Source organism: Aspergillus brunneoviolaceus (genome assembly GCF_003184695.1).
Source record: "Aspergillus brunneoviolaceus CBS 621.78 unplaced genomic scaffold BO95scaffold_61, whole genome shotgun sequence".
Taxonomy (NCBI): Eukaryota; Fungi; Ascomycota; class Eurotiomycetes; order Eurotiales; family Aspergillaceae; genus Aspergillus; species Aspergillus brunneoviolaceus.
In genome coordinates, this window is record NW_020290791.1 from 81,220 (window position 1) to 108,930 (window position 27,711).

At 51.0% G+C, this 27,711-nt stretch overlaps 7 protein-coding genes across 7 annotated transcripts; 6 read left to right on the forward strand and 1 right to left on the reverse strand.

Moving 5' to 3' along the window:
- The first annotated feature begins 1,450 nt into the window (after window positions 1-1,450).
- BO95DRAFT_226972 (uncharacterized protein) lies at window positions 1,451-3,443 on the forward strand. Its single transcript, XM_025581235.1, has one exon. It carries the CDS (start codon window positions 1,576-1,578, stop codon window positions 3,424-3,426), a length of 1,851 nt encoding a protein of 616 aa, XP_025439284.1. The 5' UTR covers window positions 1,451-1,575; the 3' UTR covers window positions 3,427-3,443.
- Window positions 3,444-3,832: 389 nt separating this feature from the next.
- On the forward strand, window positions 3,833-4,465 carry BO95DRAFT_226980 (uncharacterized protein). The gene has a single exon (XM_025581236.1). The coding sequence runs from the start codon at window positions 4,034-4,036 to the stop codon at window positions 4,370-4,372; it is 339 nt and encodes a 112-aa protein (XP_025439285.1). The 5' UTR covers window positions 3,833-4,033; the 3' UTR covers window positions 4,373-4,465.
- A 423-nt stretch (window positions 4,466-4,888) lies between these two features.
- Window positions 4,889-5,831, forward strand: BO95DRAFT_445678 (uncharacterized protein). Its single transcript, XM_025587200.1, has one exon. The coding sequence runs from the start codon at window positions 5,206-5,208 to the stop codon at window positions 5,407-5,409; it is 204 nt and encodes a 67-aa protein (XP_025439286.1). The 5' UTR covers window positions 4,889-5,205; the 3' UTR covers window positions 5,410-5,831.
- Window positions 5,832-12,208: 6,377 nt separating this feature from the next.
- BO95DRAFT_445682 (uncharacterized protein) lies at window positions 12,209-12,878 on the forward strand. Its single transcript, XM_025587201.1, has one exon. The coding sequence runs from the start codon at window positions 12,451-12,453 to the stop codon at window positions 12,673-12,675; it is 225 nt and encodes a 74-aa protein (XP_025439287.1). The 5' UTR covers window positions 12,209-12,450; the 3' UTR covers window positions 12,676-12,878.
- Window positions 12,879-19,498: 6,620 nt separating this feature from the next.
- Window positions 19,499-21,888, forward strand: BO95DRAFT_466542 (uncharacterized protein; the record flags this gene model as incomplete). Its single annotated transcript, XM_025589223.1, has 3 exons — window positions 19,499-20,546; window positions 20,856-21,575; window positions 21,692-21,888. 3 exons carry the CDS (start codon window positions 19,499-19,501, stop codon window positions 21,886-21,888), a joined length of 1,965 nt encoding a protein of 654 aa, XP_025439288.1.
- A 1,795-nt stretch (window positions 21,889-23,683) lies between these two features.
- Window positions 23,684-25,843, forward strand: bgt3 (putative cell wall glucanase; the record flags this gene model as incomplete). The annotated part of the gene is made up of 2 exons (XM_025588347.1): window positions 23,684-25,650; window positions 25,699-25,843. 2 exons carry the CDS (start codon window positions 23,684-23,686, stop codon window positions 25,841-25,843), a joined length of 2,112 nt encoding a protein of 703 aa, XP_025439289.1.
- Window positions 25,844-26,057: 214 nt separating this feature from the next.
- On the reverse strand, window positions 26,058-27,466 carry BO95DRAFT_227378 (SRR1 family protein). The gene is made up of 2 exons (XM_025581237.1): window positions 26,774-27,466; window positions 26,058-26,643 (listed from the first exon to the last, which is right to left on the reverse strand). Exons 1-2 carry the CDS (start codon window positions 27,387-27,389, stop codon window positions 26,273-26,275), a joined length of 987 nt encoding a protein of 328 aa, XP_025439290.1. The 5' UTR covers window positions 27,390-27,466; the 3' UTR covers window positions 26,058-26,272.
- Between the last annotated feature and the right edge of the window lie 245 nt (window positions 27,467-27,711).

Genomic DNA, 27,711 nt, shown 5'->3' on the forward strand with positions numbered 1-27,711 from the left:
AATTCGAATTTTGAGAGTCGATTGGAAAATGGAATCTGCCATACCATAGTGTGTTAGTGTCCCATCTACCCCCTAGTTTGTGGAAATTTGGCAGAGAAAACGAAGGGAGGGGGGGTGGAATTGAGGATAGTGGGGGACTTGATACAGTAGTCTTGTGTGTATGGGGACTCGAAGGTCCTATTGTTCTCGGTTAAGGAAGAAAGATTCCATGAGTGTAAGAGAAACTCGAAAAGAGGAGCACACACACGCGATGGTCTCCACTAGGACGAGACAATCAGAGAAAGAGAGAGAGAGAGAGAGAGAGAGTCCAAGACATTTGAATAGACCATAGTTAACCACTTGAATGTAACTTATGGCCCGTGGATGAAGATGAAGTAAGCGTAAACTTGGTTTCAAACCAATCACGGACCGTGGCGGGAGAGCCGAGGGCCAACCGTGGTTGGTTGCACGTTTTCCTGCCTGCCATTTTCCACCTTTTTTTTTCTCCCACGGGCACCTCCTGGCACTACACCCGGCTGTGGCTGCCTTAGGCTTGTCAGGCCGGGAGTTCTCCATTGAGTTCTTCTTTCGGCTTACTCGAGCAAGCCACTCACTCATCCATTGCTTGCTTCCTTCCCCATCATCCATCATCTTTCCATTGTTCCCTCATCTCGTATGTTCAATCACTTACCTTACTTACCAGATAGATAGTATCACCCTGAAAGAACTCAGATTTTCTTTCACTTTCTTCATCTTCATCTTCACCCTCCTCTCGCCAGCATCTTTCTGATCAGACAATCGCAAACTCGCGTGGTCTACACTCTCTGCACTTGTTCACACTTGTTCACAAGTGGGGATTCCGTTCATATCCGCTCTTGTATGGGGTGTGTCTTGGAGTGGATTGGTATCAATCTTCCTCTGATTTGTGTGCACCGGAGACTTCTCCAGTGTCTTGCGTCACACCTTCTTCCATTCTCAAACGGGTGACGATCATAGCTCCAGGGTCTCCGGGTTACTGTGCTTTGCTGTAAGCAGTGCTCTTCTGCTTCAAATCTTCATTTCATTCTGATCAAATTTCTTGTCACTGAGACTGACCCCTCAGTCATTCTCAACCCCTCCCCCTTGATCCACTGTCAAATTTCCCAGTTTCATCAGTCTGTGCTTTCCAGCCTTCCATATATTAGGTATTGCCCGCCCTCCCGGTCCTCGGTCTGGTGGCCTGTGGCTTCAGGCATCAAGCTCAATTGACTTGAGTTTTTTCCTTCTCTGTCTCTGGTTCTATCGAGCTTGCCGGGTGCTGGTGTCTTATCTGGAGATCTTTTCGCCCCTCGGGCTTTTGTCGTCATCTTCTATAGCTTTCTGGCCTGGTGCCCAAAATAACCTTTTTTCTTCTTTCTTTTCCCAATCCACCAACCTTTCTTTTTCTTTTTTCTTGTCCGTGTCTTTATTTTTCCCGGCAGTGATTTCTACCTCTCTGATTGCTCCCATTTTATCCTCTAGGACGTCACAGAGTTTTTGTGACCACCTACATTGTCATCCATCTGCTTTGTTTTCCCGGTCGGATCTCGCTTGTTGCTGTCTGCAAGGGTACAGAATATGGGTCCCGCTGTGCGTTACCGGCCCATGTCTCCCAATGGCTCGCGTATGATGGATCCCATGCGCGCCTCCACCGGCACTGTGCAGCTCAGTTCTTCCTACGATCCATACGATCTCACCAATCGCTCAACACACTCAGGCTATCACCCTGATGTCAACTACATCCCATCCTACGATTCACGACATGTGCGAGAGCCGCGATTGGAGGCACAACCGATTTCCTCAACAACGTACCGTGACCCCGGCCACTCGACCAAATTGAGGACCGAATACGCTATCCGCCCGAGGCAGAGGAGCAATACCGCATCCGCCGTCGAAATTCAGTATGCTCCCGGTCGATATGAGGCTTCTGGTTCTCCTCTATCCAGGGCTTCTCCCGTCATAGTTCCGGGTCATCACCGGTCTCCAAGCCCGCAGCGAGCCCCGGACCGCTACGTGGTGCCCGCAACTTCGCACAGACACCACCGACGTCATCAGCCTTCCAGCACCGATCATGCAAGTGATACTGGCCGTCTAGACCTGACGGACAAGATGGCTATGGCACGGATCCCCCACAATGCCTACCCGGCCTATGACCACAGTCCTCGCTGGCGTTATCCGCCGACCGGGGGTCTTCGAAAAGGAGAAGACATTGATGATTATGATGCCTATTCCTACACCAATCCTCGTGAACAATTTGAGAAGGACTCTGCTGCCAGAATGCGCCGTGACCAGCGTGCTTATCACAGGGATAGACCCCTCAGCTTGACTGGCCCGGATGACCCTCAATTGCAATCAAGAAAGGAATCCCGGGCACTGGGTCCACCTCCATCACAGAGAGGATTTGATCGCATTGACCAAGGAGGCCGTGTACGCCGCTCAACCTATGGTTCGGCTGATAGCGATGTGGAGAGCTCGAACGCTCGACGGCGGTCACTGCAAAGAGTCCCAGTTTCCGTGCACCAGGACCTTGATGAGGGTTACTCTTCTTACCGGTCGGAGCACGAAGATCATCGTCATCGTCGCCGCCGGCATAGACGACATGATGACGATCGGTACTCTCGTGACGATCGTTCATCACGGAAGTCTTCATCCAGAACTTCAATCATTTCCGGGACGAGCACTGGGCTGGGAACCGCTGTTCTAGGATACCCCGATGACTTCGACTATGGGCTTTCCCCTCGGACCGAACACCATCGTTCCCGTGAAGCGGGTCGTGAGGATGAAAACAGGCGACATCATAGTCGATCCCGGAGGCGACGGTCCCGACGTCGTGATGAAAGCGACTCCGATTCCTATACATCCGACGAGGATTTGAAGAAATACCGACGCGAACCGTCGGCACATAGAAGGCGAGATGGCTCCGACGCGTCAGCGAGCAGCAGCGACCGGGTATCCCAGTACCTGACTGTGAATCGCGCTCCTCGTCCTCGATCTCAGTCGAGACGTCGTACAGAGGACACGCCGGCCAAGGATGGTACCAGGCAGGAAAGACTCAGCTCCCCTGATGAGCTGAAGAAGCATGAATCGGCGGCAGCGAAGGATCAGGATCCCCCTGCCCCCAAGGGTATCCTGAAGCCGCCACGTGCCAAATTTCCCGAAGAGCCGAACCCTGTGCGAGAAGGCGTGGCACCTCTGAAAGATGCTCACAAGAAGGGCATTCCTCCAGGGGCAAGGTGGACAAAGATTGATCGGCGACTGGTCAACCCTGCTGCCTTGGAACTCGGTCGCGAACGTTATGAGGAACGTTCTGAATACGTGATTGTTTTGCGTGTGTTGAGCAAGGAAGAGATACAGGCATACGCCGTCAAAACGCAGGAAATCCGAGGTATGTGTCAAGGTCCTTGCTCCGATGATGCGTGTGCATACTGACAACTAGCTAGATGCTCGTTATCACGAGTATATTCAAGAAAAGCGTCGACGTCGCGAGGAAGACCGTCGCCGCGGACGCAAGGTTGACTCTTCGAGCGATGATGAAGATGATGGCTCAGATGAATCACCGTTGGCCATTGAAGCATCGTCTGAATCCAAGGCCATCCCAAAGACCCCGGCGGATCCCGCCCCAGCAGCGGCGTGAACTGGGTACCAGTCGGAAGATTTCCTCATTCGAGATTCGCTTTCTCCTCTCGTTGTCTCTGTATAGTGATATCTCCGATGGCCATGTGATCTCATCTCAGTACCAATCAGGAGCGACACGATCGTCGCGAACGACAACAGAATGCGTAACGACAAGGCTCTGGATAGCAAGGGCGGTTCATGATTCGACTATTACAGCAGGTGCATTAGCTGTCTGTACGAGTGCGCTGGGGCGATCAAGCAATTGAGACTATCTCAATGCCAACTGGATTTACCGCATGCAGTGTACAGTCCTACTGTGCTATCATTTGAGGAGAGCCCAGGAGTGGAAAAGCTTCTGCCAAATATCCTCGGCGGTCGAAGGAGGACAGATGCCATCTGGTCTTCTGACTATGTGCAAGCCATGGTGACACTGTGCCACCCGACTATTTCGCTGACTGGCTATGCTGCTGCGCGTGCTCAGGGAGACCAACACCCAAGTCGTGGGTATCCGATACCTTGTGCTACAGGCGACCGAATCCGGTCAACCGAAGAGCACCTGGTGAGCAATGTGACTTGTACATGTGGCCATGATTGTTGGTGTTGTGCAGCATGGTTGGATTTGAGTTCTGGTGGAAGACAGAGGATTGGCCTTGGTTACTTCTGCAGGCGATCAAGACGATCCTTTCCCTGGGTGGCATTTTCACAGTATATATGTTTACTTTTCGACGACGCCATGCATGTCTCATGTTTGTGTCTATAGTATATTACCGGTGCAGTTTAGAACCTCTGCCTAGCGTTTGCGCAGAAATAAGCATGATTTTGTCAGACCCCAATTTCCTGATGTGAGCAAGGTAGCAGACCTATCTGGCATCTCCTTACCGAACTATTGGATGAACCTGTCGCTTGAGTTGATGTCTGACCCCGTACGAGGGGTGAAGCAACAGGGACTCGACGGGAAGGCAGGGACCAGGGGGTTTCACCTCAGCCACCCTGTCTTTTCTTCCTACACCTTTTTGTTGGCATCTAGAGGATGCCCAAAAGTGGTCGCCACAGTCATTACCGGACACGAGAGGATCGTTCGACAAGTAGAAGATGCCTTGGATAGGTGATAAGCCGTGTCTTCGATTGCATCCAATGAATCAACTGCGGAACGAACGGAAATGGGGTATCATTGAAGTGACCACCCACCATGATGCTGGTAGTGTAGTTTAATCTTATCTGTCTATCAGCTATTGTTCATCGGAAATTAATTAATTGGATTGAGAGTATTGCCGAATGAAGTAAAATCTCAGTGCACCATCAAGCCAGTTGTTCTAAGTTCCAGATAGAAGCACTTTCCTCCCCTTCTCGGTTTCTGTTCTCCACCCCTTCTCTCACGCAACAGTCTCGGCTCGATGTCCTAAGAGAACGAGTCAGGAGGCATTACGATGCAAGAGAAAGTGAGAGAGAGAGAGAGAGAGAGAGGAAACAAACATGCCCGTCCAAAGAAGCAAAAAGAAGGCCGCAGTTCCTCGACGAGAGCAGAACACCACTCAAGCCTAAACCTCCCTATTGAAACATGTCACTCCATACACCCAGTAAGGGGGAGGCGGCATGTCCATCGGACTGTGGATTGCTTTTGCCGTCGTTGCCCTCTCTCTCTCTCTCTCTCTCTCTCTCTCTCTCTCCTCTTTCTGCGTGATGAATGCCGATTATCACATCATGCCAACAACCGGAATACCGTTGGGCATTTCCAAAATGGGGAGACCGGGGGATGTTTGCGACGTTCGTTGTCAGCTAGATCGTACGTTTCTTTGACGGCCATGTTTGCTTTCTTGGTAGCTGGCTGATGATCTTCGAGGCGTGTGTGTTGAGACTGGGATCAAACAAACGGTAACCGTTGTTTGGAGATCCACTGGCTGGCTGGGGGATTAGCCTGATTTAGTTAGGGTTGAGTTGAGCTGAGTGGTTGTTTGATTGCTGGTTTGGGAGGTGTTGTTGCTTTTTGAGACGGGTGTTGGGGCGTGAGGTTGACGATGTAGCAGGTGGGGTGGTGGTGTTTGGGTCTCTGTCTTGAGGGGTTATTGCACTGGCGCTTTGGGGACGCTGTCTTGGGAAGGGGAAGGGGGAGGGGGTAGCGATGCGGTTGATAGTATCCCTACCGTGGGAGGATTCATCTTCTCTAGAGAGGACTACAGTATCGAGGCGACGGGTGTACAGGATATTGGAAAGTGGTAGGATAGGATCAGTACCTACTCTTTCTGTTTACTACCGTGAGTGCTCAGCACAATAACATTATACCTAGGTACTCAATCCAAGCAACCCACCCTTGAGCATAGAACGGACAATCTAATCCTTCCCCACCTCTACATCGCCCCCCAGAAGTACACTACACTCACTATATGTTGAGGTAACTACAGCATAAACCCTCTCCCTTGAGCAGAGCAGGAGCAGGGAAAAACCGTGGAAAAGATAACCCATTGCCCCTAACATACCATTGCCATCGCAAGCATCCCCTTCCTTCCCTCCACCGTTCGTCCCCCTGAAACCTGACAAACAATCCCATTATGCTATGCTGATTGACCATGCTCATCGCATCTCTCATCCTTACCTGACCTTACCTGACCTGACCGTACCTGACCTTAACACCTCCCTGCTTCCCGCCTCAGCCACTGTGCACACCCTAGAACCATCCTCATGCCGGTCAGAAAACACGGATATTATACAACACATCCACACGAATACAATCCATACACAAACCAGCAGCAATATTACTACCGCGAAGGTAGAGTCTAACGTCTAACTAATCGAGAATCTAGGCCAAAGTCCAGTCCCCACTAGATACGCCTGCTTGCCTGTCTTGTCTGCTTACCTGCCTGCCTGCCTGCTTGCTTACTACTTGCATCCCCACCATCCTTGCCCACATGCATATTCCTACACACACTTTCATCCACCCCAACACCCGCGACGCGACACGATAAACCAAAATCGCAATCAGCCAGCAAAAATCTCCACTCAACTAGACAGCGGGATTCGCAAAGACCAAAGACCAAAGATCAAAGAGGGGAATAACCTGACCTGACCTGACAGAGAATTGGGGGTTTGTCCTGTCTAGGAAAGAGATCTTCTTCCCCCTCCGTTCCGTTCAAATGTTATTGCCTACAGGACTGGAAGGGGGGGGGCTTTACTTTATACTTTCTTTGTTTGTGGACTTCATCTTTGGATGATGCTGAGCAGGTCGGGGTTTGAGATCGTTGTTTCCCCCCCCCCCCCTTTTTTTTTTTTGTGAGGGACGGAGTTGGGAGTTGAGTGGTGGGACGGTGGTCCGGTGTTTCTATTGTTGTTGTCTTTGAGATGGGGGTGCTACTATGTAGAATTTGTCTGTCTATAGTTAGGTTTAGTTGTTGATGTTAGAGGGGGAAGGGGCTTAGATGCTCCTCCGAGTAAGAGAGAACTATCCAGTTGGTAGGTTAGCGAAAAGTGACTATATTAGCTAGTCTCTGGCAACGTAGTCTTCGGTCCGTAGTGCTAGATTGCAGCAATCATACAGTAGCTCTAGTAGCCACTAACTAACTAAAAGCTGAACCACACCTTCCTCATAATAATGCACAATTAGCACGATCCCTAAGGGAAAAGGAAAATTCACCCCCTCAACTACACGGACTACTCCGTACCTTTTACACTTTACACTTTACACTTCACCTACTCCCACATCAAAAGTCCCGTATACGTATGCGTATAATCGCAAACCGGGAACGGAAACGCCTAGACCCAAAAAGTATAAACAGCAACTGATCCTCTTTTCCTCATCTCATCCCCAATCCCTCATCCCTTCCCTTCCCTTCCCTTCCCTTCCCTTCCCTTCCCTTACGGCGGGAGCACCCACAGTACTAAACCAGGATATCCCATCGTAGTCGACAATCACCCGTTCTTAGCCGCCGTCAGTGCGTAGGGGATTTTCCCGGGTCCAGACGGTCAGTTAAACCCATGGACCCATGGACCCATGGTAAACCCGGCAGCCACACACATAAAGGAAATTAGGACCGACATGCCCTATGCACCTAACCATGTATGTTCCATGTGGAATTGACCGCTGTCAGACCAGGGAGGGGATGGGAGAAAGTTTGGGCAAGGTGTGAGGGGTGAAAGGGGGTGGAAGGAGGAGGAGGAGGGCCATTTCATGGCGGTTTACCTTACCGTCTTTCCTTGTTTGTTTGTGCCTTTCTGTAAAGTCACTAACGGTAAAAACGGGATCTAACTGTCGAGGTACAGTGCTGATGGGGGAGGAGAAAGGCCTGGGCCCGTGACATCCTTCTTGTCTGGTTCGCACGGTGATCGGGCTAATTGAGTGGAGTGAACGGAGTGGGTTTTGCTAGGCTAGCAATTCTTCCGATTGTGGTGGATATACAAGTAGGAAACTGGTTCACCACCCACAATGGAGAACGAGACTCCATTTCCGCGGCGGATGGTGGGGCCGCACAGCCGGTCACTGCGACTAAGTTACTTTCCCACTTAGGGCTCGGACGGGTACGTTTTGAACAGACAGAGGGGGATTGGCAGACACGGTGTTTACATATCATCTTCAATCATGATTGAAAAGTGGAAGCTCGGGACTCATCGGATTTCCCTGGCGATAAGTTAGAGCTCTGTGAAAGATCAGTCGCATCGAGGTAAGAAGGATGCATGGGAGTACTGTACGTACAGTCACAATTCCTGCCATAGTCCTGACTCCCAAATAGGTAGGTCGATAGCGACAGTGCAAGCAAAGAAGCCACCACTTACGTAGCCCCTCTAATTTAATCCGGAGATTAGATCGCAAACAACAACCGTCTCCAATGAGAATCCCACAGCGGGATTAACATCGAATCATATTGCTCGCTTGGAAGCCAGCAGAACTGGCAACTGACCTAAGGATGATGATGGTCAATAAGCAGCAGCAGCAGCATCACAACGGCAATAGTCGGTTGGCTAGTCGAGAGCAAGTAAATAAAGCAGCAGAGTTATTCTTCGGATTCGAGCCGGGTTTTCACAGTATATCCGGGCGAAACTATAGCCACAACCCGGCCCCTCCAATCCTGCTGGCACATCCACCACACCCACACTAAACCTTCGACGGTTGACCGGGCACGGCGTCCGCATGAGTCCGACCGATTCCGACGAGGGCCAATCCCTCTCGTAGCTCCGGGAGCCCTGAGATTCAATCACTTAATCAAGCCGCGTACGCAGTCTCCGCTATGCTGAGGTTATCATAGGGCCCTCCTTCATAAACAACCAGGCTGATTCTCCTGCCGACTAAAATAACGCTCCGTGCCCGGACTGAGGCGGCTACAGTGCGGAGAAAATTCCCACCCTCCCCTTGGAGCAGAGAGTGGCGTTAAAGGCAAAGCATTCTACTACTGGATGTGTATGTGCCAAAATCTCCCCTCCGAGCCAGCTAGGGCCAGTTTGCGGTTCCGTCGGGGAGGGGAGCTTATGTAAAATGACGCCTTCGGTAGCGATCGGCCTAGGATGGTCTAGAATAGCCCGGTTGGGAGTCTGCTTGCTTGTTGATGTATGGTGGTTTGAGTGCTCTAGCTCCTATTGCCCGTCGCTATTCCACGGAAACGTTGGATGTTGTTCTCTTTCAAGTTCGAGATTAACCTGCCGCTGACTCATGGGGTCCGTACAACGTGCGACGCAACAAAGAAGATGCGCGTAAGCTTAGTCATGAGGGCAAGAAACCAATCTGTTGATGAGCAGTGCGCTTCCCAGGGTGGAGAAATACCTCTTTTGCGTTGCGATTGCCTGCTGGTAGAGCAAGCAGATTGAGTCAAGAGAGCCAGCCGGCTCCAGAACAAGTTGATGGGTCTATACCATGTTTGTATAGAGCACGTTCGCTTTCTCGGCCCTTCCCATGGAAGATGGGGCCGCAGATATGGAGAACAGACGGAGCCGATCCGGCCGAAGTCGAGACCTCCAGAAAGTGCTAGGCGGACCATGTCTGAGTGAGTAAAATGAAACAAAACAACCAAAGCCAGCGGAGCTCCAGCGGGAGAAGCCTTCGGTGGCTAGATCGCGATCCACGCGCAAATCATGTCGGAAAGTATCGGTCCTTGTCGATGCTAGAGGGTTGCTGCTAGCCTGCTAGCCTGCTGTTAGATTGGAGCCGGAAAAATAACTCATTCCAATCCCACCCACGCTTTTCCTCTATTTTTTTTCTCTCTTTACCGTACCCTCTTCCCCCGCGGGATGGTTGCATTCGGGGAGATTAGACACCCGCCATGGGGAACAGGAACCATATCCACCATCCCCTCCCTCCCCCGAAAGTAAAAAGCCTCGGTTCTTTCCATGGTTCGCTTCCTCCCCGTGATTTGAAATCGAAGGACATGAGGAGAATAGAGTAAGAGGACAGAATTTAGAAAGAATGAAAGAGATAAAGAAAGAAAAACGCGATCGGCACCAGAGTGCCGAACGCCAAGGTACCAGTTGAGCACCAAACATTTGCTCTTGTCCGGATTTAGCAACCCCGAGGGGTGGGTGAGCTGCGACAGGACTAAGGCAAGTCAGTCGACCACATCCCTAGGGCTGGCCGCTGTCTCCTGCCAAGAAGGACCGAGCCGATCAAGATTGCATTCACCCCAGTCGAGATACTCTCCATGGAGAGGTGATGTGGATGTGGATGTGGATGTGGATGAAGACAAGGTAGTTGAAGTGGGATGCACTGAACTGACAATCGCGGGAAAGCCGACGCCGGTCCGTCCGTAAGGGAAGGAAGGAAGGGAGGGAGGGAGGGAGGGAAGAAAGGAAGAGGAAGGTGCATGGTGGTATCGTACTGTACTTCGTATGTATGTGAGTATTGTGTATGGTAATATACACGCGCATACACTACATGCTAACTATATGGCCAGCTGCCACCTTTGCTCGATGGATGTTTACATGCGCAGAATCGAGCGGTTATCAGTACGGAGTACACTACTCTCATTTCCACAATAGAATAGGTTAAGAACCAGGACAAGTAGGCAAAGTATGAATGTACACAGGTAGCTTCAGTCAGCCTGGCATGCGTCCGTAGACTATGATGGGTATGTATCATACACGAAATGGGTAGACCAGGCAAACTAATAATTATTCCATAGCGACTGGCTGCCAGTTGACACCAAACATCTGGTGGTCTCCAGAGCTATCCTGCATCCAGCTAGTCTTCAGAGGGAGTGACGATGTGATGATGATGGCTAGTCTGCCACCCTGACTTAGGAAACGGCCTCGACGGAGGCTATCACAGACTAATATTAGCCCAGTGGGGTCGGCCTGCGGGGCGAACTTGCCAGTGGTCGGCCCTGATTGAAGTCACGGCTTCACCGTAGGTGCTAGGCTATGTCCTTTTCATGAGTGGCATGAGACTCCAGAATGATTGTCGCTGAATCCCCTCCTCAGAAAAACATATTCAAAGATGATGCCGGTGATGACGTTGATTGACAAGTCAATCCACGGGGTTGGAAGGCAAAAAACAGGGAAAATGGGGAAGCAGAGGAACACGGCCTGCACATTGAACTCTGTCTAAAGGACAAAGAAGCAATCTAATTGATGAGACCATTTTCCCCGGCAATTGAAGCGAGCCGGATGATCCTCCTTGAGGTTTAAGATGTGGGCAGACGTGAGCCCTCAGTGTCCCTAGTCTTTTCGAGATAAGTGAACGGCGAGACAGGGGTCCGGGGGCTTAGTATGGGTGTTTAATGCGATGGCCAACGTGATGTGCATATTACCCCCCAGGCGCCGATCACTACCCGGAAGCAAGATTCCAGGTTTGATCAGAGACACGCCCGGGGTTTGACAAATTTGAAAGGCAGAACATGAGAGACAAAGAAGAAGGGTGAAAGAAAGCCAAGGGAAGCTAAAGAGGTCTCCACCTTGGAATTGCAAAAGCAACAGCTACTGCGACCGCTTTCTTTGGGGGCAGTGTTGTCTTTTCTCTAACCTGTTTTTGTTTGACACACTAAGACTAGGAGTATCGGATGAAGGAGGACTGGTTAAGAGGCCATGATACGAGTCATGAAGAGTGAAAGAATTCACTTTGATTGAACCTGCTATGAGAGCTTGAAACTCCATCCATCGATGATTGCAACCAGTGGATGACTTCAAGCATTGGAGCGGGGACGCCGGGGAGTCGCATCACCTGCCCTCTAAAGTTTGGTCCTCGATTAGGGTTGTGCCTGACCTGGACCTCGTGGGAAATGGCCGGGCGAAGCGAAACTGGCTAGGGGAAGGAGATAGGTACCATCAATAGCCATTTGGCGTAGATATCTAATCAATTGGCTGGTGTCTAGAAAGCTGGGTTCCTAGGCAATCTCAATTTTAGTAAACGGTCCCGCTGCATCAGCATCGTCAACGTTCCTACCTAGTATCGCTTGCTGGATCCGAAGTCTTAGGTTCGGATCCGCCCAGTCGATCTGATTCTGGATAGAATCAGAGGGGACTCACCAGGCCACATTCTGAGCGATGTTCGGCTGATCCGCCCAGGGGCTTTAATTTTATTTCTAGTATTTTCTTTTCTTTTTTTTTTCTTCGCTCTTCTATTTCTTCATGGGGTTGGTTTGGGATTTGGACACCTCGCCGGAAGCGGAAGCAAATCCCCCCGTCGTTCGGTTTAGAAGAGTGGCTCCTGAATTTTGCTCTAGCGAGCTTGATGTCGTTGATGCTCCGCTTTTCCCCTGTCATTCTCGGCGCTATGGCTCGGGTTGGGGCTGGGATTGGGGTTGGTTTCAGCTGTTGAAACTCTCGTAGCCACCCACAGTTCCATTGCCTGCTCGATCTCGTAATCTCTAACAAGTCGTTGGTGGTCTGAGATCGGCAAGTTCGCAACGACAGATATTTATTCATCGCATGCGACAGATAACCACGCCAACGAACTCCAAGCGCGTTGATCAGACAAAGTGGGTGCACCCTCATTCGCAGGCCGACCGCGTCTTTGAACATTGGCAAAAGCTAAGTGTCATCATCGCATGGGCATCCGTCTCCTTGTTGATAATGATGTTGACGGTGACAGGCAACTTTCCCCACTTGATCAAGAAAACTTCGACCGAATGGGCACCTCACCAGGTCCCATAGAGACCATGCTAACGACTAGTAATCACCAGCAGCTAGACGGTACCCTAGTCTGCGCGTTGAACCGGGCCACTAACCACTCCTAATTTCCACCAACTCAATCGACACGCCTGATCGTTTGGGAGCACGGCCTCTCCACAATTTCCCGTACTGTCAGACGCATGTTGTTTATATGCTTTCGCCTGATCAAATCATCAGTAAGGCAAATATGGTCATCCCAGGGAATAGTGGGCCAGGTAAGGCTCGGGACGAGAAGGTCATCTATAAGGTCGGATGATAATCAAAGGATGAGAGAGGCATTAAAGATAGGTAAGAAGCAGTGCTCCTGTCAGGGTCGTATCGTTCTGCCGTATTCTGTCATGTATTGTGCGCAGTACCGTATTATGTATTGACTTCGGTTCCGTGCCCCGACGGAAGACTGTCTGTGCAGTCAGTTGCTATCTTCATGATCAACTTACTCTACTGCACTTGTCGCATTGACTCGGGCTTCTAGCCTTTGCGACGTAGATTACAAGGTCACTCGGGTGGGAACGACAGAGAATAGAGGACTATTTGGAACCAATCATGCTTAGTGTCATGCATCCGCCAAAAGAAATACAGTACTATGTAATACCACAAAGTAGGTAGGAGAAAGAAGAGTAGGAGGGGTAACTTTGCAGAAAGAGATAGATAGTACGTACAGTACTCCCTCCAAGCTATTGAGGAATCAAGAAATCGGCCGGTGAGCGGCAAGCGACCGGAGGGAGGCACGGAACAATGAACACCATCTCAAACACCCTGCATCGATCAGAGAGTTGCATGCCAATGGCAAGCTCCCCAAGTCTGAGACCGTTGCTTGCGTTCAGCCTAGTTCAGCCTAAGAACCCCACCCGCCCGTGAGCAGGCCATACACATGGCCTCCCTGAGTATATGGTACAGTACCTATTTACTCACAGAGACTCGATCTCTCGAGTGCGGGAGCCAGTCATGCCGGTAGCAGAATCCCTCGATTACGACGACTTGACTAGCCTCCTTGGGAAAATCTCCAGTTCCATCTTTCCCTTCGTCAGGAATCGCCCTCCGAAGGAGAACGTGAGGTTTTGTTAACACCTGCGCGGAACTGGTCTGCACCAAACCCTTTAAGTGGAGTTCGCAACATCGATGCTGGGATATCGGACAAAAGGAGGCCCCATATGCGCAGCATAGTACGGAGTACAAACGATGCTTACCTGCTGAACGCGTGCCGCATATGTTGTGACTGGTCGGTGGACGAACACAACATAGGTTGAACAGCGGTTGTCTTATCATCCGAGACAGAAGGTTATGACGAGCTCTGGCATACATATGTCCCGACAGGCTCACATGGAATCGATGCACGAGGGATGTTCCTACGGCGCTTGATTTAGCTCAAAATGGCAACAAAGCGCATCAATAGCTTGGGTGAGGAAAAATAACTGTCTTTTCCCTCAACCCAGTACCATATTCACGAATGTTGACAACGCTTGCCCATAGATACGGAGGGACTGTGGTAGCGTTTATGAGCTTTTGTTGATCTCTGCTGGCATACTCAAAAGAATCATAATTCCCTTCTCAATGCCCGTGCCAAGCCCCACTACCGCGGAAGCCACCGTCTGATTGCTCGAAAGGCCTGGTGGAGCCAAGTCACTGATAGTATTTGACAGGCCAACTTTCACCCTCAGGAAGGCGTTTGGGGCAACGGGCAGAAGTTCGGTAAGTGGATGGAGGACCCGTGCGATCCTATGAGTCCGTCTCTCCTCTCTTTATCAAGCTGCGAACAACTTTTGGTTTCGAGAGTGACTCGATCACTGCCGTGAGTGAGGGCTTGTCTTCCTTCCCTCGAATCAATAACTAGGGACGTAGCTGTTCATTAAGGCATGATTGATGCAGGAAGCTAGCTGCCGGGAAGCGGCAGGATCAGAAAACCACCAAAATGGCAATGAATGATCAGCCGCTTTGCAGGCTATGGGCTGGGGTTGCACAATCTGTAGCAGCAGTGACCTCGGGGAACATGGATGAATGACTAATGCGTCGCCTGTCCATGAGCGAGAAGAGGAGAAGGGATTATTCGTCGACTGCACTGGTAGGCAGTCTCCTTGTTCATTCAAATCAAGCTCGCTAATGGGAGATTTAGGAGAGAGTATGTGTGCTATGAGCGATGACGGCATTCAGTTGCAACAATTGCAACCCATCCATCAAGCAATTTATGCCCAGGTCTGGACTTGACGGGTTCTAATCCATATGTGGTGAGCAGAATGATCTTGATTAGTGGGAGGCCCCGGAGGGAGGAGATGGAGGAATGAATCGTTGTGGAGGTGGTGATGGTAATGGTGGTGTGGCGCTTGCGGGAAAGTGGGCACAAGGCTGACAGCAGCAAGTCAGATCGGCTGTTCTCTTACCGGAGTGTAACCAGATCGAGTCGGGTCGCGTATGGCGGTATTTTTCTCTCTGGTAGGTCTGAACGTCCCGTGGACTAAACGAGGAGAAGAAATGAAAGAAAAAAAGAAAAGAAAAGAAAAGAAAATAAAATAAAATCCAAAATAGAGAAATGAAAACTGAGGCTAGAACCACCAGTTTTGGGTGAGCTAAAATTGAACTGCTGATGCAGGTGTCGTTCTCTTTAGTTATCGCCAAACTACTTACACATACTGTCTGTCCTAAGACGATCTCATCGAGGCAACATCACCATCATCCATGGCTCCATGCACATCGAGTGGAGGTTGGCTGGCTGTCAGGGCACGGCACCGGCCTGGTCTGTTCTTAAGGGCCACTGGCCCACTGACCTTATCGATCATCATCCTCCTGGACTGCTCGGGTAAGTAATTCAAAGACTGTTATTGCCTGTGGCCTCTTCGATGCCACGCTATAGAGTTCCAAGCCTATCTCAACAACAGAAGAAGGATGGATTGAAAGTCTTGAAAGGATGAGGTCACTGAGGTGGTATCATGCTGTACGGACACAGTGGTAATGTAATGGATTGTACTGATAAGTTACCATCCATCGGACTAAACTAACGGCTACTGTATCGTGCCTAATCCTCCCGCCGCCAATCTTCCACCATCATTCATTCCAGACCAGCCAATTTTCGCCTCCATCGCAAACCTAAAATGACCACCTGAGTGGATATTGCAGCACAAACATGCCAATGGGAAATTTTGCGTTGATTCAATTCTTACTTTATCTTCTGGAACAATTCATCCTCGTCACTGGTCGGAAAAGTAATCGCATACTCGCAGTCCAAGGTCTGGACGGAGAATGCAACATCGCCTCAAGCAGGTCTGGGCGTACTGTTATTCCTATTGAGTCTGATGGCTATTTACGGTAGTCCAACGCGATCTATAATTATGGGTATACCTAAGTTAATGGTACGGTAGACACTGACCCTCAAGACAGACCCACTGGTCCCTTCCCCATGTGTGTCGACAGCGTGGGAATAATAATAGACAGTTCTTAAGTTACCTAGTTACCTAGCTGCAGGTTCTCAGACAGACCTCATTTTAAGAGGATCTGAATCACCAGAATCCCAGTATTGACTCGGTTGTAGTAAGCATTTGAACCTGAGGTTCTAGCTCCAGGTGGTAGATCTGTCTGCGGAGAATTGATTGGCAGCCCGTGGACATAATATGTACGGTACATGCATACATGCATACGGTGTGCTCTACTATTCCTACGGATGAACAATGGTGAATACTGTCAAAGTGATGCCGTTCTTTCAGGGGTTCTGGTTTCATTCTTCTGCTAAGTCGCCCATGAACCTATCTGTCGAGGGGCTCTGGAAACTCTGAATGCATTCGATCCGCGATAAACTCAATGTTTTGCATCGCATGCCAGTCTCTTCGTTACTGGGCTGCTGCGGTTCTTTGTTCCATCTTTGTTGGACCTTTTTCCAAATGCGAATTGGTTTTTACTTCGGAGAAGTGAAATGCCTGGTGTCTGCGCTGTTTACCCAGTTTCAAGTGCATTGGCGAGGCTTTCCTCCTTTCAACCCCAGTCACCCCATCCGCCCACCTATACCCACTTCACCGAGGTCACTTTGCCTGTCAAACAAACAATTATCAACCCAAGAAATGGTGTTCGAGGACCAAATGTGAGCAGACAGCCATTTTCTGCTGCAAGCATGTTGCATTTTTCTAACCATTTTTCTTTTTCTTTTTTTCTTCTTTCCAGCATGGCAGGAGGAGCATCTACACTGCATTTCTGTTCCCCGTCGATTTCCCTTCCGTGCTCCTGTAATTGCTGATTGTTTTCACCACCATGTCGCTGCAGGCTGTGTTCAATCCCTTCAAGGTGTTTAGGGACTGTTGATATTCATAACTGATACTTTTTTTGCCGGTCAATGCTTGTCTCGTCGATTTTCTACCTCACACTCAATATTGTCGCGGTTGTCTCTGGCCCTTCTTCTGTCCTGCATCCATCCTGGTCAATATTACACCACCTTCCCGCTAGTAACAAGCTCACTCTGATATCTCCACTAACCACTCTGACGCTGTCCTGCCCTTCATCGCTGCTGTTTTTGATTGCCCATTTTCTGTTTTTTCTATTTTTCAATTCCCCCAAGGAATATTTTTTCTAGATTTAATTTAATTTATTTTCACTGTAACTCTTATTTTATTTTATAATATTTTTCTTTTTCTTTCTGTTCCAAGTCCCCTCTTCTCTCTTTCCCCTCTCCCTTCATCTTTCATTTTTTTTTTTTTTTACAATTTCCCCTTTCCCAAAGATCTTAGTCTTGTATCCCATTCCTGATCCGGGATAGTTGTTGATTGGGAATATTCTGTAGTGATGAAGGATGGGTCTCCTGCGCAGCTAAATAACGACCCTGGACCCTCCACATTACAGTCGCACTCGCATCGCACCGTTTAACCAACCCATTGAGCCAGCCAGGCCTTTGCTTTCTTCCCTTCCCACACACATACACACCCCGAGAGACAGACATCCCTTCCCCTCCCCCAGTCCAGTCCAAAGCCACACAGAACAGCGAGCCACTACCGTTGCCCTTCAGCCTCTCTTTAACTTTGGTCCTTACCTGTTCGTCTGTCCCTAGTCAAGATATCCTTCCCGCAACCGTTGTGGTGCCGCCCCCCTCCTCTCTCTCTCTCGAGACCTTTCCCATCTACTTCCTCCATCTTCCCGTCGGGACTCGACTTCGAATCCTCCCCTTCCAAAACAAAAAGAAACAAATATCCTTCTATGTCTTCTTGGTTCTCTTCCTATATCATTTTCTATTATCGCCAATAAAAACGAACACAAATTACCAAAGATAACAAAAGAGGAAAGGAAAGAACACCAGGAAAGAGACAAAACAATCATCCACCTACGAGGAGGAACAGAATCAAAACAAGGAATACATCTTTTGAGGCCATTTGAGGTCAGTCATGACCGCTATGGTTCAGACTGACCTAGCTCATCCACCCGCAACTAAATTCAAAGACGAGCCTGCAGAAGATCCCGTGAGTGCTTCTCTCTTCTTTCTCTCTCTCTCTCTCTCTCTCTCTCTGCTACTTTCCTTATCTTCCTGTCTCTTCCATCATTCGCTACCTTAAGACTCTGTATTGATATCCTTCCTTTCTCTGTCGCGATTCCCTGCTTTGCTTCTTCTGCGCCTTCTTTTCTTCAATTGTATCGTATCGGGTTCGTGGCTTGGCCTCCATCCAAGGACAACCCAGTCTCCCGCGCATCATCTCTCCCAGGAGGCACCTGGCAACAATTGGCGATATCGACCCCGACCATATCCCGACGAGGGGAGCTATTATCGACTCTTACAATCTCTTTCGCGACAACAAGCAAACATTGCTTTTGGCCAAGCCGCCGACCTGATGACTTCTGTTGTACGTTGATTACGACTGACACCTCGATGTGGCAAATGCTACAAGCCCTCTCCGAGCCGCTTTGCTTTACCCCAAATGCCAATGATTGTGAAATACTTCACATGAGCATTTCAGGGCTTTCAATTTGAAATCCAAGAATATGATCCTGAGAGATTCCTTGGTGCACAACAGCGTCAGAGCCAAAGGCTCAACTCTCCTACTCTCCGGCGACTTTAAGCTTATTCCCGGAGTCATGCTGGCTGAATCAAGATGTACAACCTTCCGCAGCATGTCCGAGGGACAGCTGTAGTGGTTGTCACAGACTGAGATATCAGCGTGCTTACGAGGCCTGAGGAAGCGCAGCCAATGACCCACGCCTGCCTGGTGCTATGAGAGTAGTAAAGTCCATAGCGGCCGATGACAGTTCTCCGCTCTTCGCTCCGAGATGCCGAGCTCAGGGCTTCCCTTTACGGGCTTTTCTTCATCTTTCATCCTGAATAATTTGATTTTTGCGTGATGAATTTACTCTATTCCGTCAGTCTCTGGCTTCAGATCCGGGGCAAGGACTTGATCTCTGACAATGACGTTTCATCTGCTTCTACATGCTTCTTATCTCCTCACACTAAACACATGATTTGGAAAGAAAAGCACCATACTCAATGATAAGTGCTCAGGCTAACACCTCGCTCAACTCAAGCTTCGATATCAAGGCGCGCAGCCCCCTCATCTTCAGCATCCCCGACCTACGACCCTCATACAACCACCAAAGCGACCGGGCACCCCCCACCAGCCTCCGACTACCTTGTCTTCGGGAAATTTTACCCCTCACCCTTTAGCGAGCGGAATTTTGCATCATCACCCCTACGCTCAATCGCAGGAACAATCTTACTACGCGCCCCAATCCTCCTATACGACAGCGAGTGCGCCAAGTCAGTACCCATCTAGTGGTAAGTGGACATCGTCAGTCCTAATCTCTATCCTGAATGCGATGGCTTATTGACTACTCAGGCCCCCCTGAGATCATGGCAACCGCCGCGCAAATGCAGAGGCCATATCCTCCGATCTATCACACACCTCAGTCTAGTTCGCCCGCGTCAGTAGCGTCACAAACCCACGAGCCGCACGGTAGAAACATCTACACACAATCACCGCAGATGACGTCTCAGATGTACGGTTACCCACCGTACTCTCCAATGAACCCTGTTCAGCCTTCACAATACGGCCCAAATGCATCACCTCAGCAGCATCCACTTACGACCCAGTCGTTGATGATCCCACACCAGACCAGTACCGCACAGTTGCCTCACCATCCCACCCAAGCCCCAACTGGTGCTATTGCCAGCAGCCCCACCTCTACAGTGCAGCAACCGACTCCCTCTCAGAGGGCGATGCTAAACCCACCGCTCCCTGCGGCGACGGCTGCACCCATATCAGCTAGTACTGTTCACCATCAGAGCTCAAATGTCGGGGCAAGTTCTAGTGCAGCACCCGGGCCAATCCCTGCCACGACACCTCTTGTTGTTAGACAAGACAGCAACGGAGTCCAGTGGATTGCGTTTGAATACTCTCGAGACCGGGTGAAAATGGAGTATACCATCCGATGCGACGTTGAGTCTGTTAGTGTGGATAATCTTAGCTCGGATTTCAGGTCCGAGAACTGTGTATACCCTCGTGCATGCGGCGGCAAAGATAATTATCGAGGTAACCGTCTGGTGTACGAAACAGAATGCAATACCGTTGGGTGGGCGTTGGCCGAGCTGAACCCTGCGTTAAGAGGGAAGCGTGGTCTGATTCAAAGAGCTGTGGATAGCTGGAGGAATAGCAACCAAGATCCACGTCTTCGAAGTCGACGTGTGCGAAGGATGGCTAAACTGAACAGACGACAGGGGCTTCCAGCACAGTCGCCATCCCACATGGCACCGTCGACGCCGGTTCCTCCAGGTATCCCAGCTGCCAGCATGGCTGCAGCCGCTCCCCGCCCAAGCCTGGGACCCTTGACCATGGGTCCCCCGCAGTTACACCATCACCATGCCCAACCCGATGGAGGTGCAAACCATGAGGAAATCAGCGGTATGTACCAACATCACGTGTGAAGTGCTTCTTGTCCCGACTCTGTTGCACAAACCGAAAGCAGTCTATCATGTTGTATCATGCAAACCTGCGTCAAGTCCATTGGGAAGGATAACGACAACTGGCCCACTCTCACTAAATGATGGATCTTGTACCCTATGTATTTCTATCTTGTTTACTTCTCGTTCATCATACCCGATTTGCCTTGTGTGTGTTTCAAGTCCGCCGAATCCGCTTTTGTTTGCTTCAGCCACGACACTTTACGTCTTGCGTAGGCTAATCTCATAATTGTCATAATGTCCTTACTAGGTCCTCCTGACTTTTCGAACGGTATCCACCGTCCGCCTACCTCAGATCATCCGCCACCTGGACCATCCCCGACAGAGATCCGCAATGCTCAAGTGTTCCATGGGTTTCACTCCTATCCCACAGTGGGGAGTATTGGCGGAGGACCGCGAGGCCCTTCGATACCGCCACTTCTCCGTGAGAGTGGTATAGGGGGTCTAGGGCGGCCCCCAACTGTGGCGACTGCTAGCCGCATTGAAGAAGTGGACGAGGACGAGGATGAGCAAAACCCCAGCATTGAAGCTCTCTTCGGCACTCCTCCCGGGGGAAAGCCTCGCAAATTTATACTCGTGGACGACACCCAACGGGGTGCCCGCGTCCGGGTTAAGGTTTCTTTGGACCTAGTTGACATGGATGAGATTCCGGACTCCTATCGTAGGATGAACTCGGTATTTCCCCGGACCTATTTCCCCGTCCAAATGCGAAGCCCTCGCACTTCTGTTGTGCCTGGCAACCGGTTCATCAAGGATCACTCCGAGCTGGACGACGAAGACGAAGAACTACCAACAGCTGGAAGAGTCATGGTTCCCGTTCCTCAGATCGATGGTGAAAGTGAGATTGCAGTTCCACGATTGTCTCGAGGCCGACGGCGAAAGGAGGTTCTCCTCAACGACCTGGCCTACCGGATAAGCTGGAGCCAAAGCCGAGTCTTTGCAGGACGGATGATGTTTCTGCAGCGATCCCGTACGTGCTCCTTTTGTTTCTTGGTGTAGTGACATTGCTCTCAGGAAGTTCAATGTTGCAGTAAGTTCGCGTATCGATGACAATTACTAACTCCGATGATTTCTGGGGAGTAATAGTGGATGCATACCGTAACAAGATGCGCGCCGCAATGCTAGCGGAGGGCCAAGAAGCTTCGGCAATTCCGCAACATTTTGAGACGCGAGCGGGAAAGCGACGCTTCCTCGAGCGCAAGCGACGAGTCACACCAGCCCGAGACGCCACGGCACATATTTTGTCGGCCTCCCGACGCAGTGCTGAAGAAGTTGAAGCTTGAAATTCCCATCATGAACTCATCCACTTTCGAGCAAAAGTCCGGTTCGCTGCTCCGCGACTGCTCTGTTACGATTCTCCTTTCTATCTCGCCACGCCCTTCTCTTATGTGACACTTTTACACTTTCTTGCGGCACTTGTGCCGCCTCTCGCTGCACCCACTCCTTTTCGTCTCTCCGAAACATGTGATGAGATATCTTTTGCGGAACATCACGGATGGCGAATGAGTTGTAGATATTGCGCTGAAATGAGACCATGACGGTAAGGGGAAACTTATGGTGGTCTCGCGAGATCCGGTGGTGGATCGTGTGAGACTTCTTCGGTCTGTCGTATAATCTATTTGGCTTACATTTGTATTCTTTTCGTGACGATTGATGATGAAACTACAGACGCTGCGCTGGACATGAATGACAAGATGACATTATGACCTGGTTTGGTTTGGTTTGGGAGAAGGTTTCGCGGGCGTGGCTGTCTCATTGTGAAATATGTTTCGCTTATGAGTATGCTGTATGTACGATTCGTTCCACTGCGCATAGTGTCGGAAGGAGGGACGAGGCTCGCTCTTCTTCATTTATTTTTTATGTTGGTGCCATTGCATGACTTTGTGCCTCGTTGCGCCATCTCGAGCAAAGAAACAGCGAATTCTCGACGTAAGTCTAAGACAAGTATCTGTTCGCTGGGTGGCTTACGACGCGCCACGACGTGATCTCCGAGGGTGGGTAGGACACATTTCGTGCTGCATGAGGGAGAGGAGTGGGTGGGGTGTAGATTGACGAGCAAGATATTATGACTGAAAGATGTCAATTTCAGCGGGTGAAGTCGTACATACTCTCGATTTCATGACCGGTTGTGTTCATGGATTACTGCCCTGGCAGTCCGCGTCCGGAGGTCGGATAAGCCCGGAAGGGGATTAGTGGCAGACCCTGAACTAACTTAACCCGTGGTGTCACTGGACCCTGAGCGGCCTGAGGTTCTTCTCTTCTCCGCACTGCATAGTTCCGACTCACTGACTGGCCGCTTTCGCTCTTCCCTCTTACCTTCAATCTCCTAGTACGGAGTAGTTACTAACCTACTTGACTCTTCGTTGCCTGGTCCACCAGCCGCCACAATCACAAGTCCAGCGATGCATGCGGTAATGCCTTCAATAATACGAGCTCGCTTGTTTTCTCTCCCGATTCTTCCTACGGAGTTACTTAATTCATCTACTCGATTACATTCAATCTAGAATTGGTATGTGAGGAATCCCATCCGCTGCCTCCCTCTCTCTTCTCCCCTCCCCCTCACGTCACCCCATCTAAGACATCTAACTATCTCCCGCATTGTTCGCTACGTATGAATGCGTCCAGACGGTTCTTCTCGCGCTGACCATTTAGGTTTCATGAAATCGTATCGCTGTCACCTTTCATTATCGTTCGCCATCGTTCCTGGGACTTTCCCATGGTCATCCGAGAAGAGTAACCGTGGTTCCCGCTTGCCCATAGCAGCTGTTCTCGTTTCAGTCGCTTCCTCGCTCCAGTATTATTGACCTCCCATCGCTGCTCAAACCCAAACCTTGTCGGCTGCTTTTCCTTCGTCCCTGCCTGATTGTGCTGCTATTTTCAGGACAGCCCGCCAAGCCGTTGCCTCCCGCCTTGCTTTGTGCAAAGCTGCGTTTCTTTTCCTGTTTTCATATAACTCTCTGGCATCTCCTCCATCTATCTTTATCTTATCTAGGCTTTTATTTTCTTCTTTACTCGGCTCTACTTCCTACAAAGCCGTCCGGCGCCACCTTGGCGTGACCAGTCGTTTCTTTCACAGCCATGTCCGGTCTGAACCGGGTTGCTAGTTACAGCGAGGGCGATGACGGGGCGGTGGTCGCAGGTTCCCGCCAGCGTTCATCACCAGAAGAGGGGCGTCTTATGGACAGCAGGTACTACAGCGACATGGACATGAATCGTACTATCGCATCACACCAGAGACACATTCAAACGTACAACGACGGGAATTTAGAGCCGGTGCCGGAAGGTCGGAGCTTGGAGCACACACGCACGCAGTTCACCGCAACGCCGGGGATTGACAATATGGGGCCCTCGGCCGTGGGCGGAGGCATCAGTGGTATCGCCCTTGGCGTTGCTAATACCCATGACCGCCAGAGTGGTGTTGACGCTTTCAGGGAAACAGCCGGTCCATTGTACAATGTCCCCGCAGAACGAAATTATCACACCACTGGCGCCGAGAATCCGTATATCCCCGCACCGCCGCCACATTCAGAAGGCACCTTTTACGCCAGCTCAGAAACCCTGCGACCGCGCGATTCTTACGGGTCGAATGTTGCGCTGGGCGCGGCGGGTGCAGTCCCGGGACAGTTGACGCCGACTACGGCGCCTTCTCAGCACAGCGTTCAAGATAGTCCTTATCAGGGGGTGGGGGCGTTCAGTGAAGGGCCCTACCAACGGCAATCGGTTTATTCTACGCAAAACTACCCGCTCACGTTCAATCCGGATGAGATTGCAGATGACGGGGACGATGGGTTTGTCAACGTGGCGCCGAAGGGTGTGTCGCCGTCGAGTAATCAGAGCTTTAACGGAACAGCAGGTGCTGCCGCCGTTGGGGGAGCCGCTACAGGTGGGCTTCTAGGTGGTTTGAGGGGCTTGTTTGGGGGGAAGAAAGACTCCAGTCCGTCGTATGGACCGGTTCCTGGCCCAGGGCTGGAAGCAGCCGAGAAAGGACAGAGAGCTGGCTCGATAGCCGGAGCAAGTCGGCGGAAGCGCGCGTGGATTGTGGGACTCACCCTCGCGTTCATTATCGTGGCTGCCATTGTCGGGGGAGCTGTCGGGGGCATTTTGGGTAACCGGAGTCACGATGGCTCGGCTGCAGCAGACGGATCGGGCAGTTCCTCGGGCAGTTCCTCGGGCAGTTCCTCGGACGGATCTTCGGACTCGTCTGATGGACTGCTTGATAAAGATTCTTCGGAGATCAAGGATTTGATGAATAATGCTAATCTGCACAAGGTCTTCCCGGGAGTGGATTATACGCCGTGGGGAGTGCAGTACCCGCTTTGTTTGAAGTATCCTCCTTCCCAAAACAATGTCACGCGCGACCTCGCGGTTCTCTCGCAATTGACCAATACGATCCGACTATATGGTACAGATTGCAACCAAACAGAGATGGTGCTTACTGCTATCGACCGCCTCGAGTTGACCGACATGAAGCTTTGGCTGGGTGTGTGGATTGACAGCAACCAAACAACGAGCGAGCGCCAAGTCAAACAGCTTTACAACATCATCGATGACGCAAACAACACCTCGATCTTCAAGGGAGCTATCATCGGGAACGAAGCTCTATATCGCGCAGGCCCAGACATTGCAACTGCCCAGACAACCCTGATCAGCTACATGACTGACGTCAAAAACCACTTCAAGCAAAATAGCATCGACCTCCCCGTGGGGACATCAGACCTGGGTGACAACTGGAATCAGGAGCTGGTCCAGGCAGCCGACTTCGTCATGTCCAATATCCATCCGTTCTTTGGCGGTGTTAAAGCCACCGAGGCAGCCAGTTGGACCTGGACTTTCTGGCAAAACCACGATGCTCCGCTGACTGCAGGCACCAACAAGCAGCAGATCATCTCGGAAGTGGGTTGGCCTAGCGGTGGAGGGAATGATTGTGGCGATGGCGACAACTGCGAAAATGATACTCAGGGAGCTGTAGCAGGTGTTGACGAAATGAATCAATTCATGGCCGACTGGGTGTGCCAGGCTTTGGAGAATGGGACCGAGTATTTCTGGTACGTCAATCTTTTCCTTATCGTGTGCCTAATTCTAACCGATCACAGGTTCGAGGCCTTTGATGAGCCTTGGAAGGTTCAGTACAACATCGAAGGCGAAGAATGGGAGGACAAATGGGGATTGATGGATGCAGCTCGCAAGCTGAAACCAGGCCTGAAAATCCCCGACTGCGGCGGCAAGACCGCTACATGAGGTGTCGCGCTTTCCACCGACTACACTCTATTCAAGTCCCGACTATTAGTGTCATGGGTCTTTCGATGTACACACGAATCTCCGACATACACCATGTTTTAACGATGCACGGACTAATGGCTTGTTCTGAATCTCTTTGCGGTGTTTTGCGCTTCCTGTTTATCTCTTTGCACAGATGTGACGGTGGCGGTGTTGTCCTCGACTGTTGGGGGGGCTGTTCATGTTACCTCCCGTGCCAAGCTAGGATGATTGTTGAGGGTGTCTGTATATAGTTTGTTGATAGTGATGGTCTTAAGCCACCGACAGTTACTTGCAAATATCATCTATACTTGCGTTTGCTGGAGACTTGCCTGTCCTCGTGCCCTGGTTGAGTCGTGCCCTTCAGATGTAATCCTGGTTTGGTTTTCCACACTACTCCTTTCTCACCCATCAGTCTTCGCGGTTTTCTTCCTCGATCGGCTGGGTATAATGATAGACTCGCATCTCCCAAAACGCCTCCTTCAGCTCCTCAAACCGCGGCAACCGCACCGACCCGGTCCGCGCCACGAACCGCTCGATCCCGTCGGAGCCCGTATCCTCCAAGGGCCCGCCAACCACCCCCGCCGGATTCCGCGCCAGCAGCACCTCGAGATGCGCCTTCTCCGCCCCGGGACAGAACAGCAGCGAATTTGAGTTGACCTTCCCGAACCCGTCCGGATGCTCCACGACGGTGATCCCCAGGGCGGCAAGGAGTTGGCGATCGAGCGCGTTGAAGACGGGATCTTGGGCGTAGATTTGGACTGTGGATGTTGTTGGATTCGCTAGTTAATTGACTGGTGTGTTAGTTTTTATTTGTGTAGTGGTAGTAGATGATTATGCGGGGGGGGGGGGGGGGGGGGAGGCGCCTAGGGGTAAGGGCTGTTTTGGATTGGTATAGGCTGTTAGGCATACCAGTCAAACACTCCACCACACTCATCAACGCATTGAGTTGGTAGAGCGAGACGCTGCGACGATCCACCCATCCCCCGCGCAGGAAGCCGCTCGGACTGCCGAGGCCGATGCAGATTATATTGGTTATTCTTGGGGTGGTGGGGGTGGTGGATTGCGCTCCTTGTTCTGTTCTCTGTGTTTGTTCTGGTTCCAGGTGTGGTTCTGTTTGCGTCTGCGGTTCTTCTCGGGTTGTTTCTGGTAGGGCTGGTTCTTGTTCTTGTTGGTGTTGTTGTTCATGCTCGAGGCAAAACTCCCGCCGCACCGTCGCGGTCAGCGTCGCGGCGGTGGTGGAGGCGGTCCATTTCGTGCGGTGGGTGTGGTATTGCGTGAGTAGGGAGGGGAGGGTGAGGAATTTGGGGGCTTCGGCCGGGGTGAGTAGTTCTGGTTGTTGTGGTTGTTGTTCTGGCTGTGGGTGTGGGTGTGGGTGGGATTGTGGACGGTGTTGGCGATGCGCGCGATGGGCGTTGCCTGTCGTCGTGACGTGCGTCCAGCCGGTCGCGTCGGTGATTGTGGTGCGTTTGGTGGGGCCGGTGCTGGTGCTGGTGGTGGGCTTCTTTTTGCGGGAGGTGTGTGGCATTTTGATTGTTGATGTTGATTGTAGGGTGCAAGGGTGGTGTTTTGGGGTTGCTGGTGCTGCGGTGCTGCGGTGTTGCGGTGTCAAGCACAAAAAAAAAATTGGAGATGCGGGGCGGCGGTGGTTGAGCTTGGAGGCCGTGGAAGTGGGGAGGGAGGGGGAGGGGGGATTGGCGGGTGGGGTACACTGTACTCAGTGTACTGTACCCTGTACAGCCTGGAACTTAACCTGGAACTTGGGCTTGAGCTTGAGCTTGAGTGTATCGGGATCTATGCAACAATGGCTTGATTTGTCTCAATTACTTGTCTTAGATGAGCGCGAGTAG

Bases quoted from the DNA above. Each gene is read 5' to 3' on its own strand.
- BO95DRAFT_226972 (XM_025581235.1), top strand. From the start codon at position 1,576: ATGGGTCCCGCTGTGCGTTACCGGCCCATGTCTCCCAATGGCTCGCGT.
- BO95DRAFT_226980 (XM_025581236.1), top strand. From the start codon at position 4,034: ATGGTGACACTGTGCCACCCGACTATTTCGCTGACTGGCTATGCTGCT.
- BO95DRAFT_445678 (XM_025587200.1), top strand. From the start codon at position 5,206: ATGTCCATCGGACTGTGGATTGCTTTTGCCGTCGTTGCCCTCTCTCTC.
- BO95DRAFT_445682 (XM_025587201.1), top strand. From the start codon at position 12,451: ATGCGACAGATAACCACGCCAACGAACTCCAAGCGCGTTGATCAGACA.
- BO95DRAFT_227378 (XM_025581237.1), bottom strand. From the start codon at position 27,389: ATGCCACACACCTCCCGCAAAAAGAAGCCCACCACCAGCACCAGCACC. The intron at 26,644-26,773 runs GTATGCCTAACA...TCAATTAACTAG, and splicing joins TGTGGTGGAGTGTTTGACTG to CGAATCCAACAACATCCACA.